This window comes from Penicillium waksmanii (genome assembly GCF_028829765.1).
Source record: "Penicillium waksmanii strain IBT 27052 chromosome Unknown utg000002l:1.0-3326099.0:1.0-3328782.0, whole genome shotgun sequence".
In the NCBI taxonomy this organism is placed as follows: domain Eukaryota; kingdom Fungi; phylum Ascomycota; class Eurotiomycetes; order Eurotiales; family Aspergillaceae; genus Penicillium; species Penicillium waksmanii.
Window position 1 is genome coordinate 1,521,589 of NW_026643249.1, and position 12,268 is coordinate 1,533,856.

The 12,268-nt window shown below is 52.9% G+C and overlaps 6 protein-coding genes across 6 annotated transcripts; 2 read left to right on the forward strand and 4 right to left on the reverse strand.

The window, feature by feature from the left end:
* Positions 1-384: 384 nt before the first annotated feature.
* N7481_002251 (putative G-patch domain protein) lies at positions 385-1,206 on the reverse strand (the record flags this gene model as incomplete). The annotated part of the gene is made up of 1 exon (XM_057261470.1): positions 385-1,206. The coding sequence occupies one exon, from the start codon at positions 1,204-1,206 to the stop codon at positions 385-387; it is 822 nt and encodes a 273-aa protein (XP_057126402.1).
* A 180-nt stretch (positions 1,207-1,386) lies between these two features.
* Positions 1,387-2,749, forward strand: N7481_002252 (putative oxidoreductase; the record flags this gene model as incomplete). The annotated part of the gene is made up of 3 exons (XM_057261471.1): positions 1,387-1,563; positions 1,648-2,290; positions 2,331-2,749. The coding sequence occupies 3 exons, from the start codon at positions 1,387-1,389 to the stop codon at positions 2,747-2,749; spliced, it is 1,239 nt and encodes a 412-aa protein (XP_057126403.1).
* A 309-nt stretch (positions 2,750-3,058) lies between these two features.
* Positions 3,059-4,383, reverse strand: N7481_002253 (NAD-dependent epimerase/dehydratase family protein; the record flags this gene model as incomplete). The annotated part of the gene is made up of 4 exons (XM_057261472.1): positions 3,059-3,453; positions 3,519-3,975; positions 4,062-4,296; positions 4,355-4,383. 4 exons carry the CDS (start codon positions 4,381-4,383, stop codon positions 3,059-3,061), a joined length of 1,116 nt encoding a protein of 371 aa, XP_057126404.1.
* Positions 4,384-5,491: 1,108 nt separating this feature from the next.
* On the reverse strand, positions 5,492-8,239 carry N7481_002254 (deadenylation-dependent mRNA-decapping factor PAT1; the record flags this gene model as incomplete). Its single annotated transcript, XM_057261473.1, has 6 exons — positions 5,492-5,615; positions 5,682-6,928; positions 7,009-7,174; positions 7,228-7,914; positions 7,973-8,060; positions 8,104-8,239. 6 exons carry the CDS (start codon positions 8,237-8,239, stop codon positions 5,492-5,494), a joined length of 2,448 nt encoding a protein of 815 aa, XP_057126405.1.
* An 861-nt stretch (positions 8,240-9,100) lies between these two features.
* Positions 9,101-10,502, forward strand: N7481_002255 (glycosyltransferase family 15 protein; the record flags this gene model as incomplete). Its single annotated transcript, XM_057261474.1, has 4 exons — positions 9,101-9,148; positions 9,269-10,021; positions 10,091-10,379; positions 10,438-10,502. The coding sequence occupies 4 exons, from the start codon at positions 9,101-9,103 to the stop codon at positions 10,500-10,502; spliced, it is 1,155 nt and encodes a 384-aa protein (XP_057126406.1).
* An 809-nt stretch (positions 10,503-11,311) lies between these two features.
* N7481_002256 (mitochondrial 37S ribosomal uS12m domain-containing protein) lies at positions 11,312-12,174 on the reverse strand (the record flags this gene model as incomplete). Its single annotated transcript, XM_057261475.1, has 2 exons — positions 11,312-11,377; positions 11,446-12,174. The coding sequence occupies 2 exons, from the start codon at positions 12,172-12,174 to the stop codon at positions 11,312-11,314; spliced, it is 795 nt and encodes a 264-aa protein (XP_057126407.1).
* Between the last annotated feature and the right edge of the window lie 94 nt (positions 12,175-12,268).

Below are 12,268 nucleotides of genomic sequence, written 5' to 3' on the forward strand. Positions count from 1 at the left end.
CCCATATTACCCACCATTATGGACCGTCTTCTAATGGGAAACTACTAGTAGTAGCTACCTAGGATGGAATAGATTGGCCTATCTAATCCATCTTAGGTAACTACCAGTCTGCAATTAGAAGGCGGAGATGAGAACACTCAACAAGTGGTTTCAAACTTTTGCAACGCCACTGTAGTAGCGCTCGAGTGCCTTTGACTAAAGTACTAACAATCACCTGGGCAGGTACTAGTTACTAGTACTAGTAAATATCAGATGCAGGATGAGAATCTTGAAAACAGTATATTAAATTTGGCAGGGGGTATCAATAATTCATATAAGCCATCCAAACCTCGCTCCGATGCAGTAGTAAGGTACCATACTATCACCAGTATAGTAGTATTCTATTCACACTTCCTCCCCAAGATATTTCAACACATCATCACTCATAAAGAAAAGATTCCTCAACTTCTCCCCCCTCTTCCGCTCCTCCGCCTGATTCTTCCTCATCTGCTTCGCATTAAGTTTCTGCACCTTCTTAGGCGGCGGAGGAGGCGGATCTTTAATTCGATCTCCGTCCGCGTCTAGACCGGCGCCTAGACCGGTCGTATCATTTTTAACACGGCCTTTCAATGGCTCCCTGATTCCTTCTCGACCTGGTGCTCCGAGACCGCGCCGACTGTCGGGATCCCAGCCGTATGTGGAGAGATATTTCAGGCCGACGCGGGTTCGGTCGAGATGGGAGGGTGGGTGGGAATGGGTTAGGCAGACTTGGTGGGCGAGGGAGGCTTCGTGTGGTCGGTCTATTGAGTCCGATTCGGAATTTCCTTTTGAGGGGTCGGAGGAGAGGGGTAAGTTGCATATATCACAGTGATCGGTGGTTTGCGAAGGTGGTTGAGGGGAGGGTGCGTGGGAAGATGGAGGTGCGGAGTGTGTTTCGCGCGGAGAAGGTTCTTGTTTTTGTTCGGTGGGTAGATTGGGTGATGATGGACTTGCACTGACTGTGCCTTTTTTATTGAGGACGATCGAGAGGTATGCATCTGCGATGCTTGGACCTGAGGGTGTAGAGGATGGTCGTGTTGTTGTAGTTGTATTCAATTCATGTTCGGACGAGCGTACGAATTGGACTCGTTTGCGACGGATTCCCGCACCAAAGATACTCTGATCTTCGAGAGGGAGGAAATAGTCCTCTCCGTCTTCTCCATCTTCTCCATCTTGACGGGCTGCCATCGTCACCATGGGTCTTTAAAGGTTGAAGTTGTCAGTGACCGCAGGGTGAGAAGGTAGTCGCAGTGAGGCTCCACGAGGCGGCAGTGGCGACTGATAAGCGATAAGCCTAAGCCCTTCCTTAAGGTAGGTCGGCCTCGGTGGAGCTGGCCACGTCTGCTCTCAACTCTCAATTCCCTCGCGATGCCCATCCCAATTATTGCCCATGGCATCTCGGAGGGCATCTCGGCAATTCCATATGCCTGGGAAGTCCTCAAAATCGCACCATGGATTCTCCTACTCTCCGCGCTGAAATACTACTTCGGCGGAGCCCGCAACACCTCCGAGCGCCTGTTAGCCTCGAAAGTGGTGATGGTAACAGTATGTTGCTTCCTAATCCTTACCAAAAATCCCCCATCCCCTTCCCCAGAAACCCAATTAGCTAATTTCCATCTCTCACTACAGGGAGGCACATCAGGAATTGGAGCAAGTGTCGTCCGTGAACTGGCCGCCCGACAAGCGCAGGTCATAATCCTAACCCAACAATCCCCCTCCGACCTATTTTTAGTCGAATACATCGACGACCTCCGCCGCCAAACGAAAAACAATCTAATCTACGCCGAGCAAGTCGATCTCGCCTCCCTACACTCGGTGCGTGAATTCGCAACGAAATGGATTGACAATGTCCCGCCCCGTCGGCTGGACGCTGTCATCCTCTGCGGCGGCCTCGCCGTGCCCGCCGCTGCACGCGGCCAGACACAAGACGGTATCGATGACGAGTGGCAGGTGAATTACCTGGCCAATTTCCATTTACTTAGTATTCTCAGTCCGGCGTTGAGGGTTCAACCTGCGCACCGTGATGTGCGGGTTATTTTCCCCACTTGCTCGAGTTATATTGGGGCGAAGTTCGATCTGGAGACTGTGAAGCGGGATCAGGATGATGCCGAGACAAAAAACAAGAAAAAGAAAGACTCGAAATCGAACGATCAAGGTCCCTCCGCAAGACTATCCGTTCGTCCAAAGGGTATCTACGCCGTCAGCAAATTCGCCCTAATGACCTTCGCCCACTCCTTCCAGCGTCATTTAAACGCCTACGAGCGTCCAGATAGTCTACCCCCCCTGCACGCGCGTTCTGATCGTTGACCCAGGCCTGACACGGACGCCCGGAACCCGGCGCTGGCTGACGGGCGGATCGCTGTGGGGGTTGCTGCTATATCTGCTCACGTGGCCGTTTTGGTGGCTGGTGCTCAAGTCGCCGGATCAGGGGGCGCAGAGTATTCTCTATGCGGCTATGGAGGAGAAGTATGCGCGGGGAACCGGGGGTTGGTTTATTAAGGAGTGTCGGGAGGTTGATTGTGCAAGGAAGGATGTTCAGGATGAGGATGTTGGGAGAAGGTTGTGGGAGTTTAGTGAGAAGCAGATTGAGGAGGCGGAGAAGGAGGGGGCGTTGAAGAGGGCGCAGGCGAAGAAGGTGGTGAAGGATGAGGAGGAGAAGAAGGTTCGGCAGGAGACTGCTTCGCAGAAGGCGCAGAGTGCTGGGTCTAGACGGAGTCGGAAGAATAAATGATTGCTGCGTCTGGGCAGCGTCCATTTTTCCCATTGCATTGTTCAGTGCAGGGTTTATGCTACTGATCACAGCTAGCAATCCCTGGATTGCCTTTTTTTATAGACATCTACTCACGAGACGTGAAACAAAAATTTTAACTTGAAGCATCTGATTATCCATCCGTACGATCTTTACGCAAGTAGTCCAGATATCAGTGAAAAAGGAGATTCGTTTCATGTATTCTACCAATTCTATATCCACACATCATTCAGAAGCATTTGCTTTTCAATCCTTCTTAGCACCCAAGCCCAATCCCAAACCAAACATTATTTACTTCTTCAGCGCAGCGAGGAGCTCCGCAGGGGGCTGCTGGCGGTAACCCTGGGGGTTGTTCTTGGTCCAGAGCCAGAGATCCTCGCAGGCCTGCTCGAGGGTGAACTTGGGGGTCCAGCCAAGCTCGGTGGTAGCGCGGTTGGCGTTGGCAGTGAGGTTCAGGACGTCACCGGCACGGCGGGGGGCAACCTCGTAAGGGAGGTCACGGCCGACGGCGGCGGAGAAGGCGCGGATCATCTCGTAGACGGTGCTGCCCTTGCCGGTACCCAGGTTCCAGGCGCGGACACCGGGGTTGTTGGCGCGGAGGTAGTTCAGCGCCTTCAGGTGGCCGTCTGCCAGGTCGAGGATGTGGATGTAGTCACGGATGGCGGTACCGTCGTGGGAGGCGTAGTCTGGAAGTGAATGTCAGTTTCATGCTTCAGAGCTTCTCGAGTTTAGGAGGAGAGAAGGGGCATACCGTCACCGAAGACCATCAGCTTCTCGCGCTTGCCAGTGGCAACCTGGGCGAGCAGGGGGAGCAGGTTGTAGGGGACACCCTGGGGGTCCTCGCCCATGATACCGCTTGGGTGGGCACCAGCGGGGTTGAAGTAGCGGAGCAGAGCACCGTTCCACTTCTTGGCCTCGGCCTCGTTACCGGCCTTGATGGCGTTGTTGCGCTGAGCGTTGATCACGTCGGTGATGGCGGTCTCAACGGCGAACTTGGTGTTACCGTAGGGGTTGGTGGGGCCCAGAGGGCAGTTCTCGGGGATGGGAATCATGTTGGGGAAGCGGGTGGCGTCACCGTAGACGGTGGCAGAGCTGGAGAAGACGATGTTGGTGACATTGTGGCGGACCATGGCGCGGAGCAGGTTGATGGTGCCGTAGACGTTGACCTGGTAGTAGTCCAGGGGCTTCTCGCCAGACTCGCCGACAGCCTAGTGGGCATGTTAGTAAGAGGATATGGTGTATATAGGGAGGTATTGTAATTGCAACTGCCATTGCCATTGCCATTGAGGCTTACCTTGAGGGCAGCGAAGTGGATCACGCTGTCAATGTCGGGGTGAGCCTCGAAGACGGGGTCGAAGGCCTTCTCGTCGGTGACATCGAGCTGAACAAACTCGGCCTTCTTGCCGCAGATAGCCTCAACACGGTTCAGAGCCTCCGGAGAGGAGTTGTACAGGTTGTCAGCGACGACGACCTTGTAACCAGCCTCAAGCAGGGCAAGGACGGTGAACGAGCCAATGTAGCCCGTACCACTGCGGGGGGTCAGCTATTGTACACAACATGTACGCAAGTGTCTACAGGAAGACCTACCCAGCAACAAGAACTGAACCAGCAGACATGATGAGAGATTAAGGGGAATTGAAAATGGAGAAGCAAAAACGTGGGCCAAGGAAGTTGGGGAGAGGCAGCTTTTAAGGGGAAAAGTAGAGGCAAAGGACAAAAGCGGGTTGGTGGTGGTGGGGGAAATAAGAGGGGCAGCTCGTCATTTCTCGGGCTTCTCCTGGCGGTCCCCAGTTGCCCCCCCCATTACGCGGCCACAAACCTTCAGGACCCTTAATTTTATATTTCATACTCATTTCATCTTTCGGGCTAATTTCATGCCTATTTATGTGACGGTGAAATTGACCATGGTGTGCATCTAGGCGACTGGCTCATCTTCTACCTATGTCCAACCCAATTGACATTAGCATCTGCAATGGCGTGGTGAATGGCCCCATGCAGCGATGTGACAAAATGCCAAATGCCAAATGCGATGCCCCTCGCCGATCGCTGGCGGTGAACCGATCACCCGGAAAAAGTTGGTGGTGGGCGGTTGCGGTTATCTCACCGGGCAACGATCGCTGGCGAGAACCAATCCTTCTGTCGAATCATGGCACCCATTGCAGCCATTGCAACCATTGAGACCAATTGGAACACTACATAGTACTATGTACTAATAAAAGAGGACAACTGTCATTCCCCGATCCCTTTTCTCCGGTGGGGAAAGTCTGGAGCCACACAGGCCCACGCTTAAATTAGAACCAATTGGCCGGAACAAGCTTCGGCTCGGGAACATGTACATGTACAATGCACAATTGCATTTTCGGGAATTTAAAATTGAAATTGAAATTGGTATGAGCAAGACATGTAGAAAAGTAGAAAAGAAAAAATAGAAACAGTATGCCTCCCTGGCAGAGGTATCGATGTGCCCCTCTCAATTTTATGTGGCTAGAGCCAGGAGGAGTCAGTCCGATGTGGAATTCCTCCCATGTCCTCTTTGTACATTGTTCGAGGACGAAGAGACGCCCAGATGCGCCCTGGCATTTTCGGCTCGGGGGCGGCCAGGCTGGATGCAGTGCATTCAGGTATAGACTATCGTGGTAGGCGCGTTGGAGGATTACCCACTTCTGTCCCATCGTGTATCATCGTGGTCAGACGGTTGGCAAGACCCCAATTTCTGAGCTAGCTTTATCCCAGAAGCTCCACGTCAAGGCCAATGGCACGCATGAAGAGGTTGACGTTACCAAGACGCGAGCTAGCCATGTCAGCCGGCAGAGTCTTACTATAGGCAACGGTCTCCATAACACGGTCCCTGATGACAGAATGGTTAGTATACAGGATTCGCTTCATTTCAATTTACAGGGGTGGGGGAACTCACTTGACAGCAATTACGAGGCGTTGCTGCTGCTCGGGGCTGGCACCAATACCAACAGCGGCAAGGAACTGCCACACATACATGTCGTCGCCAGAGTTGATCGGGCTGGTGAAGATATCGGCCAATGCAGGCTCCAAAGTGTCAAACAGCACGTTGAACTTGGCTACCCACTGTTGCCAATCGGCCTCGGAGGCCTGGCCAGCTTCCTTGACGATCTCGGCACGACTGAGCAGCATGGTCAAAATACCCAATCCGACCTTGGTGCGAGCAACGGTTTGTACATGAGTCTGAGCAATGACCAGGCCCAGAAGGCCAATGATAATGTTGAAGGGAGCCTCATTGACGTATCCCAGCAAGCTGGGCATCACGGCCAACGAGAACAGATCAATTGACTCACGCATAGCCACGGAGAGTTGAGCCTCGCCGGGAACGGGTTGTGCCAAGTGAACCACATCCAAACTATCCAGGTGGACGACAATCATGGTGAGGATGGTCACGCGCTGCTCCTGGTCGATGTGGCGGAAAATACGGGGAATGGCCTTCTTACCCTTAGGGTAGGACAAGAACGCAATGAACGGATGCGGGGTGGTAGAGTTGGGAACAATGGGCTCCATAACTTTCAGGGACTGCCAGAGCTTTTGGTTGATAGTACGGGCCTTTTGGCGCCATTCCATGTGTTCCTGGATCGCCTCGGCGTCACCCTCCTCCGGTGGAGGGGGCATGGTACGCTCCATATCCTCCATAGACATGAGACCGCTGTAAACACCCTCAATGTTGGTAAGGATCGACTTGCGGTCACTCAGACTGAGGTTGGACTGCAACTTCTTAGGCCGAGGTCCCTCGGAGCTGTCAGGTCGCTTAATATTGAGCATTGGCTTCGGCGCTTTGGCGTTACTGAAGGAGATCTTGCCCAGGCTGCCCTCAATGATCAGCTGCTTGTTCTTCGGCTTAGCCTTGGCCGCCTCAACGGCACGCTGAACCTGCTGTTGCATTCGCTGCATGTGGTTGTCCGCGCTGTGGAAGGCTCGGCGGTTTCCATGGCCACCGATCCGGTTTCCTGTCTGAAGGAGGTATGTCTGAGCAAAGTGCCCCAGGGGTTGGTGAGGGTGTTGGCGAGGGGCCCCGCGAATCTGGCTATAGACCTGGTAGTAGAAGTCCTCTGCTAGAACAGCCTCTGGGTCGGAATCCGCTACATTACCAGCCGCCGCCACAAGCTGTTGCAGCTGGATGCGAGTGATAAAGTTCTTGTCCTGGGGGGGGTCATCAAGCCATTGCCCCGCGACAGCAAGAAGATCTTGTGGTTTCGCTTCGCCCGCTTAGCGTCTTCGACGAGATAAGCGTTGCGCTGCTCCTCAGTAAGATGCACAAGCTGCTGGGGATCGGTGATAACGGGCAGTCCCCCATTGGGACCTCTTGAAGACGGCGGGGGGAACTTGTTGCTGCTGCTGCTGCTGCGGTGCCCGTTGGTTGGGGGGCGGGCCAGGTTGGCGCATACCCTGAGGGGGCATGTTCTGAGGAGGAGGGTTACCTTGCATATGCGGCGGCATACCCGGGATACCGGGAGGGGGACCATGCATTTCCGGCATCCCGGGAGGGGGGTGAGGCATTCCCGGAGGAAGACCACCTCTTTCGAGTTGTGCTCGCAAGACCTCGGGAGGAATCGTAGAGGAAACCATCAGGGAGCGGGATATTCTGCGGGTGGCGCATGTAGGCAGATGGATCGGCCAAGTGCGGATGCATAGCTTGCGGCACTGGCGATGGCTGATAGCCGTGGTTGCGCATCTGCATCTGTGCCTCCACCTCATCTAGACTCATCATCTTGCGAGCGGCCGACATGGCTGGCATGGACATGGGCATGGGCATATGCTCGGGCTCGGGCTTCTTTTGGGAAACCCCCCAAACGCTCGATTTCGCCTGAAGGTCGGGGATGAAACCGGGGTCGGAATATTTCTCGTAACCGCTACGCTTGGAGAACGCTGGCTCAGGTTGCGCAGCGGGTTGAACATGTTGACCAGACACGGGGATAGCCTGGGGGTGCTGCAAGGCGTAGCGAATTTGCTCTTCGCCGATTGCATCGGCGACAGTCGCAGTCTTGCCGAAGAAATCGAAGTCCTTGCCGACAGCTCCAGTGCTGGGACCAGCAGGGCCGGCGCCGCCGAAAGTGTCGTCGTTGAAGGCATCCTGATCATCATCGAGTTGGTCGCCCAGGCCATCGTAGGTATCCTCGAAATCGATGCTAGAATTCAGGTCAGGTCAGCTCATCTCTTCCACGATCATGAACAATGGCAGCTCACGCGTCGTCATCCTCGAGGGCCCTAGCACGGGCAACCTCCGCGAAGGGATCGGGGTTCTCGAAGAAGCCCCAAGTAGCAGAGGGACCGCCTTGACGGTCCCTCGGCAGGTGGAATCGAAACCAAAGAAAGACATGCCTCTTTGGACGATGGGAAGGAGGAGGTGGGGATTGGAGACGGATCGATATGGTGGGGGAGGTGGGAGAGCGAAGGAGAGAAGTTCGCTCGGGTGGATGGCCTCAGGCACGTGCCAAGAAGTAGACACAGCATAATAACTATGCGAGTACACTATGAGATACGACGAGTATACTATACTATACTATACTATATTAACTACGTAGTATTCTCGATAAATTTAACCTGGGGCTAATTATCTCAGTAATCGATATATCATAGTAAACTAAAAAATAAGTTACCCTGCTCCTGTTCTACGTATAAACTGCACTGCACTGCACTGCACGGCACTGCACTACTATACTAGTACTAGTAACTCTAGTGTCACTCGCACTCGCCCCAACCTGAAACTCGCACTCACCCCAAAATGCCCCCAAATAAAGCGGATCCAGCCCTGCTGAGCCTGTTGGACCCCAAGGACAAGTTATATCTTCGTAGACTGAACTCCGCCGGATGCCGTACGCCTTATGGATAAAGGGGACCAATTCCCCTCATACTAGTACTACTCGTACTATTAATAAAAAATAAAAATACAGGCCAATTGTCCAAGACTTGTCAAACCTTGGCTTTGAATGTCGCCCACCTAGGCACCGCTTGGATCCCCTGCCCCATCTCCGTTGCATCTGGAGCCCGAATGTGTCTTGGATTACCTGAATTACTTTGGATCCAGTGAAACCTGGGCGGCTGACCCTGGTCGCCATCGACTTGCGCGTCCATTTTCATTTCTCTCCGCTCCGCCTTCCCCTATCGCATTCCAATTTCTGTTTCTGTTTCACTTTTTTGCATCTCCCTTTCTTCCCCTTCTCACCCCCCCTTAATCCCACCCAGGTCGCTATCTCTCTCATCCAATCGCGGATGCTGGTTTCGCCTTGTGGACTGGCCCTAGCTTTCTCGGCCTGATCGCACTACTCACATCTGTCTACTTCCGTACCTCTGATCGCTCTCCTCCCCGCCACCATGGCTGTCAACGTGCGATATACCAGGTATCTGGTATTAGCACTGGTGGTATGTCTCGCCCATGATTCCACCTTTGGCCCCCGCGCTGCAAGGCCTTCATCTTCATGGCCACGGCTTGTTCAGCCTCACGCGACATGAACATGAGCTAACTAACACATCTCCCACCAGGGCATGACCTTCTTCTACCTCGTCTCTCGAACCAATCTGCGACTTCCTAATAGCGCTTCCTTCGCTCGGCCTGTCCAATCCTACAACGAATTCAAGGCCAACAAAAACGAATACCCCGGTGCGAACGGCACTGAACGGGTGAATGCCACCTTTGTGACCCTCGCCCGCAACTCTGACCTCTGGGACATGGTCAAGTCGATCCGAACCGTGGAGGACCGATTCAACCGGGAATACAACTACGATTGGGTGTTTTTGAACGACAAAGAGTTCGATGACGATTTCAAAAAGCTGACCACCGCCCTCGTCTCCGGCACGACTCACTATGGCTTGATCCCCAAGGAGCACTGGTCGTATCCCGAATGGATCGACGAGGACAAGGCCGCCGACGCCCGGGCCGAAATGGAACGGAAGAAGATCATCTACGGTGGCTCCGAGAGCTATCGTCACATGTGCCGTTACGAATCGGGTTTCTTCTTCCGCCACCCGTTGATGATGAACTACGAATATTACTGGCGCGTCGAGCCCAGCATCGAACTGTTCTGCGACATCCGCGCCGACCCTTTCCGCTTCATGAAGGAAAACGACAAGAAGTACAGCTTTGTCATCAGTCTGTACGAGTATGAGGCGACGATTCCTACACTTTGGAGTAGTGTCAAGAAGTTCATGACGAACCACCCAGAGCATATCGCCGAAGACAACGCGATGGAATTCATCAGTGATAACGGTGGCGAGACCTACAACAAGTGTCATTTCGTATGTTCCGTCCGCTTGATTTCAATCAACATTGAGAGTCCTTTCAACTAACCTGCTTTCTTTTATTAGTGGTCAAATTTTGAAATCGGCAGCTTAGAATGGTTGCGGTCGAAGCAATATATCGACTATTTCGAGTCCCTCGATCAGGATGGCGGCTTCTTCTATGAACGATGGGGCGATGCACCAGTCCACTCAATTGCGGCTGCGACCATGCTGCGCAAGGACCAAATCCAGTTCTTCCATGACATTGCCTACTACCACGTTCCGTTCACGCATTGCCCCAATGACGAGCAAACGAGGCTGGACCTTGCCTGCTCCTGCAAGCCGAAGGATAACTTCGACTGGAGAGATTACTCCTGTAAGCTTATTCCCGGCATCCTCTTGGTCTAATGAATTCCCAAGCTAACATCTTCCAGGCACAAACAAGTGGTTCAAGGTGAACCATCTTTCAAAACCAGACGGCTGGGATAAGAAAGATTGACTTGCGGCACTTGGACAGCTGGCCATATTCCTGCTCTTTGTGAGCGTTTCTTCTATCCTACTCAGCCAAACCGTGCGAATCTGGTTATTCGTACGACTGAATCCTTGTGTCACTTTCTTGATGCGCCTCATCGATCGTTGCCGCAACGCTCATAAGTATCGCTCAGTGAGCGGCGGGAAACTGAGAAAAGTAGTCAACACCCCCAGGCCGTGAAGACTTCCAGCATATTGTCCAAATTTCCATATGGCGAAAATGTCTCGTGGCGGTCTTTTTCCAATTTCCAAGTTGTGGGCTGGGCTTTTCTGCTTTTTTTGATTATTATGATCTGTTTCTCATTCCCCTCGTCCACATGTTCCATTTTGTTTCGATGCCCTCCATGTTTTATTATCTGGATTCTCGGAAAGCGTTCTCAAGTCTGTTCCTTGGTATGTCTATTGCATGGGGTCACCGGAGTACAAGAGGGTTTCCCTACGGACCAGGAATTTTTGTTCTATATCTCATTGCCTGAGCAGTCGGGCTATTGCATCTGGTTATGAGTTTCAATACAAGAAAATAAAAGAAAAGAAAAGGAGAGAAAATATGCCAAGTTTGATGATAAACAGGATAGCCAAGTCACTTCATAATAGTACATGCGGTTCAGAAATGAAAATATCGCCTTAGTGAACAGATAGATACAGAGGGGTAGAAAACAGAAAATATGTGGCAGATAGCAAGCACCGAGGTGCTGTTCGAACGGCAAATCCCGAGCGAATATCCTTCGATGCCATTGGATCAGAGAGATTTATGGTACGAGTAAAGTGCAAACCCGCTTAGTTGCCCTTGGGCTTCTTCGTTCCGTACTTCGACCGGGAAGACTGGCGACTTCCAACACCACCCTAGAAAGAACAAGTTAGCAGATGCTTACCTACAATAAAACCAACACATGCAAAGATTTGAAACATACCAGATCACCAGCACCACGAACCAAGTGGTACTTCACACCAGGACAATCCTGAGCACGACCACCACGAACATGCACCACACTGTGCTGCTGGATGTTGTGACCTTCACCGGGAATAATAGTTGTAACGACCTTGCCAGAACTCAGACGAACACGAGCAGTCTTACGCTCGCCGGAGTTGGGCTTCTTGGGCTTGGTAACACCAGTCTTCAAACACACGCCCTTCAACGATGGGTGGTTCTTCAAGGCTGGGGACCGTCCGCGGCGCGCGCGTTGGCCCTGGCGGCAGCCTCGGCGGACTTGGTTGTAGGTTGCACGGACAATAGGAGAGCTGGAGAATTGGCGGCGGGCTAGGAGCTGGGCCGTTTGGGTGCGGAAAATGGGCTGGAAGTTGAAGCGGCCGGTGATCGGGGTTGCGCGGTGGATGAGACTTTGGGTAGTGGTGGTGGTGGTAGCGGTTGTGAGTGTGCGTAACGGGGTGCATGAGAGTGCTGGACGCTGGACTAGTGTCCGCAGAGCCCGAAGGGCCAATGGCGAGATTAATTGAGGCATTGTGGTTGTTCGTTTTTGTTGCGGAGAAACGGACTGCCTGTTGCACTTCCCAAAATCGCGGACGAGTTTGAGGTCACGTGGCGACGTCAATGGTTGCTCTCGCCGACCGGAGGAGCTGGACGCGCTGCCCTGCTCTGCCTGATATCGTTCGACCTCCGCATCATCGTCAACCCGCTTCATATCATCTTTGTATCTTCTCCTCCATTCGCACGACTCTTCTTGAACTCTGAATCGATCTTGAGTCTGCAATTAATCTCCGATTCTCATTCACAAC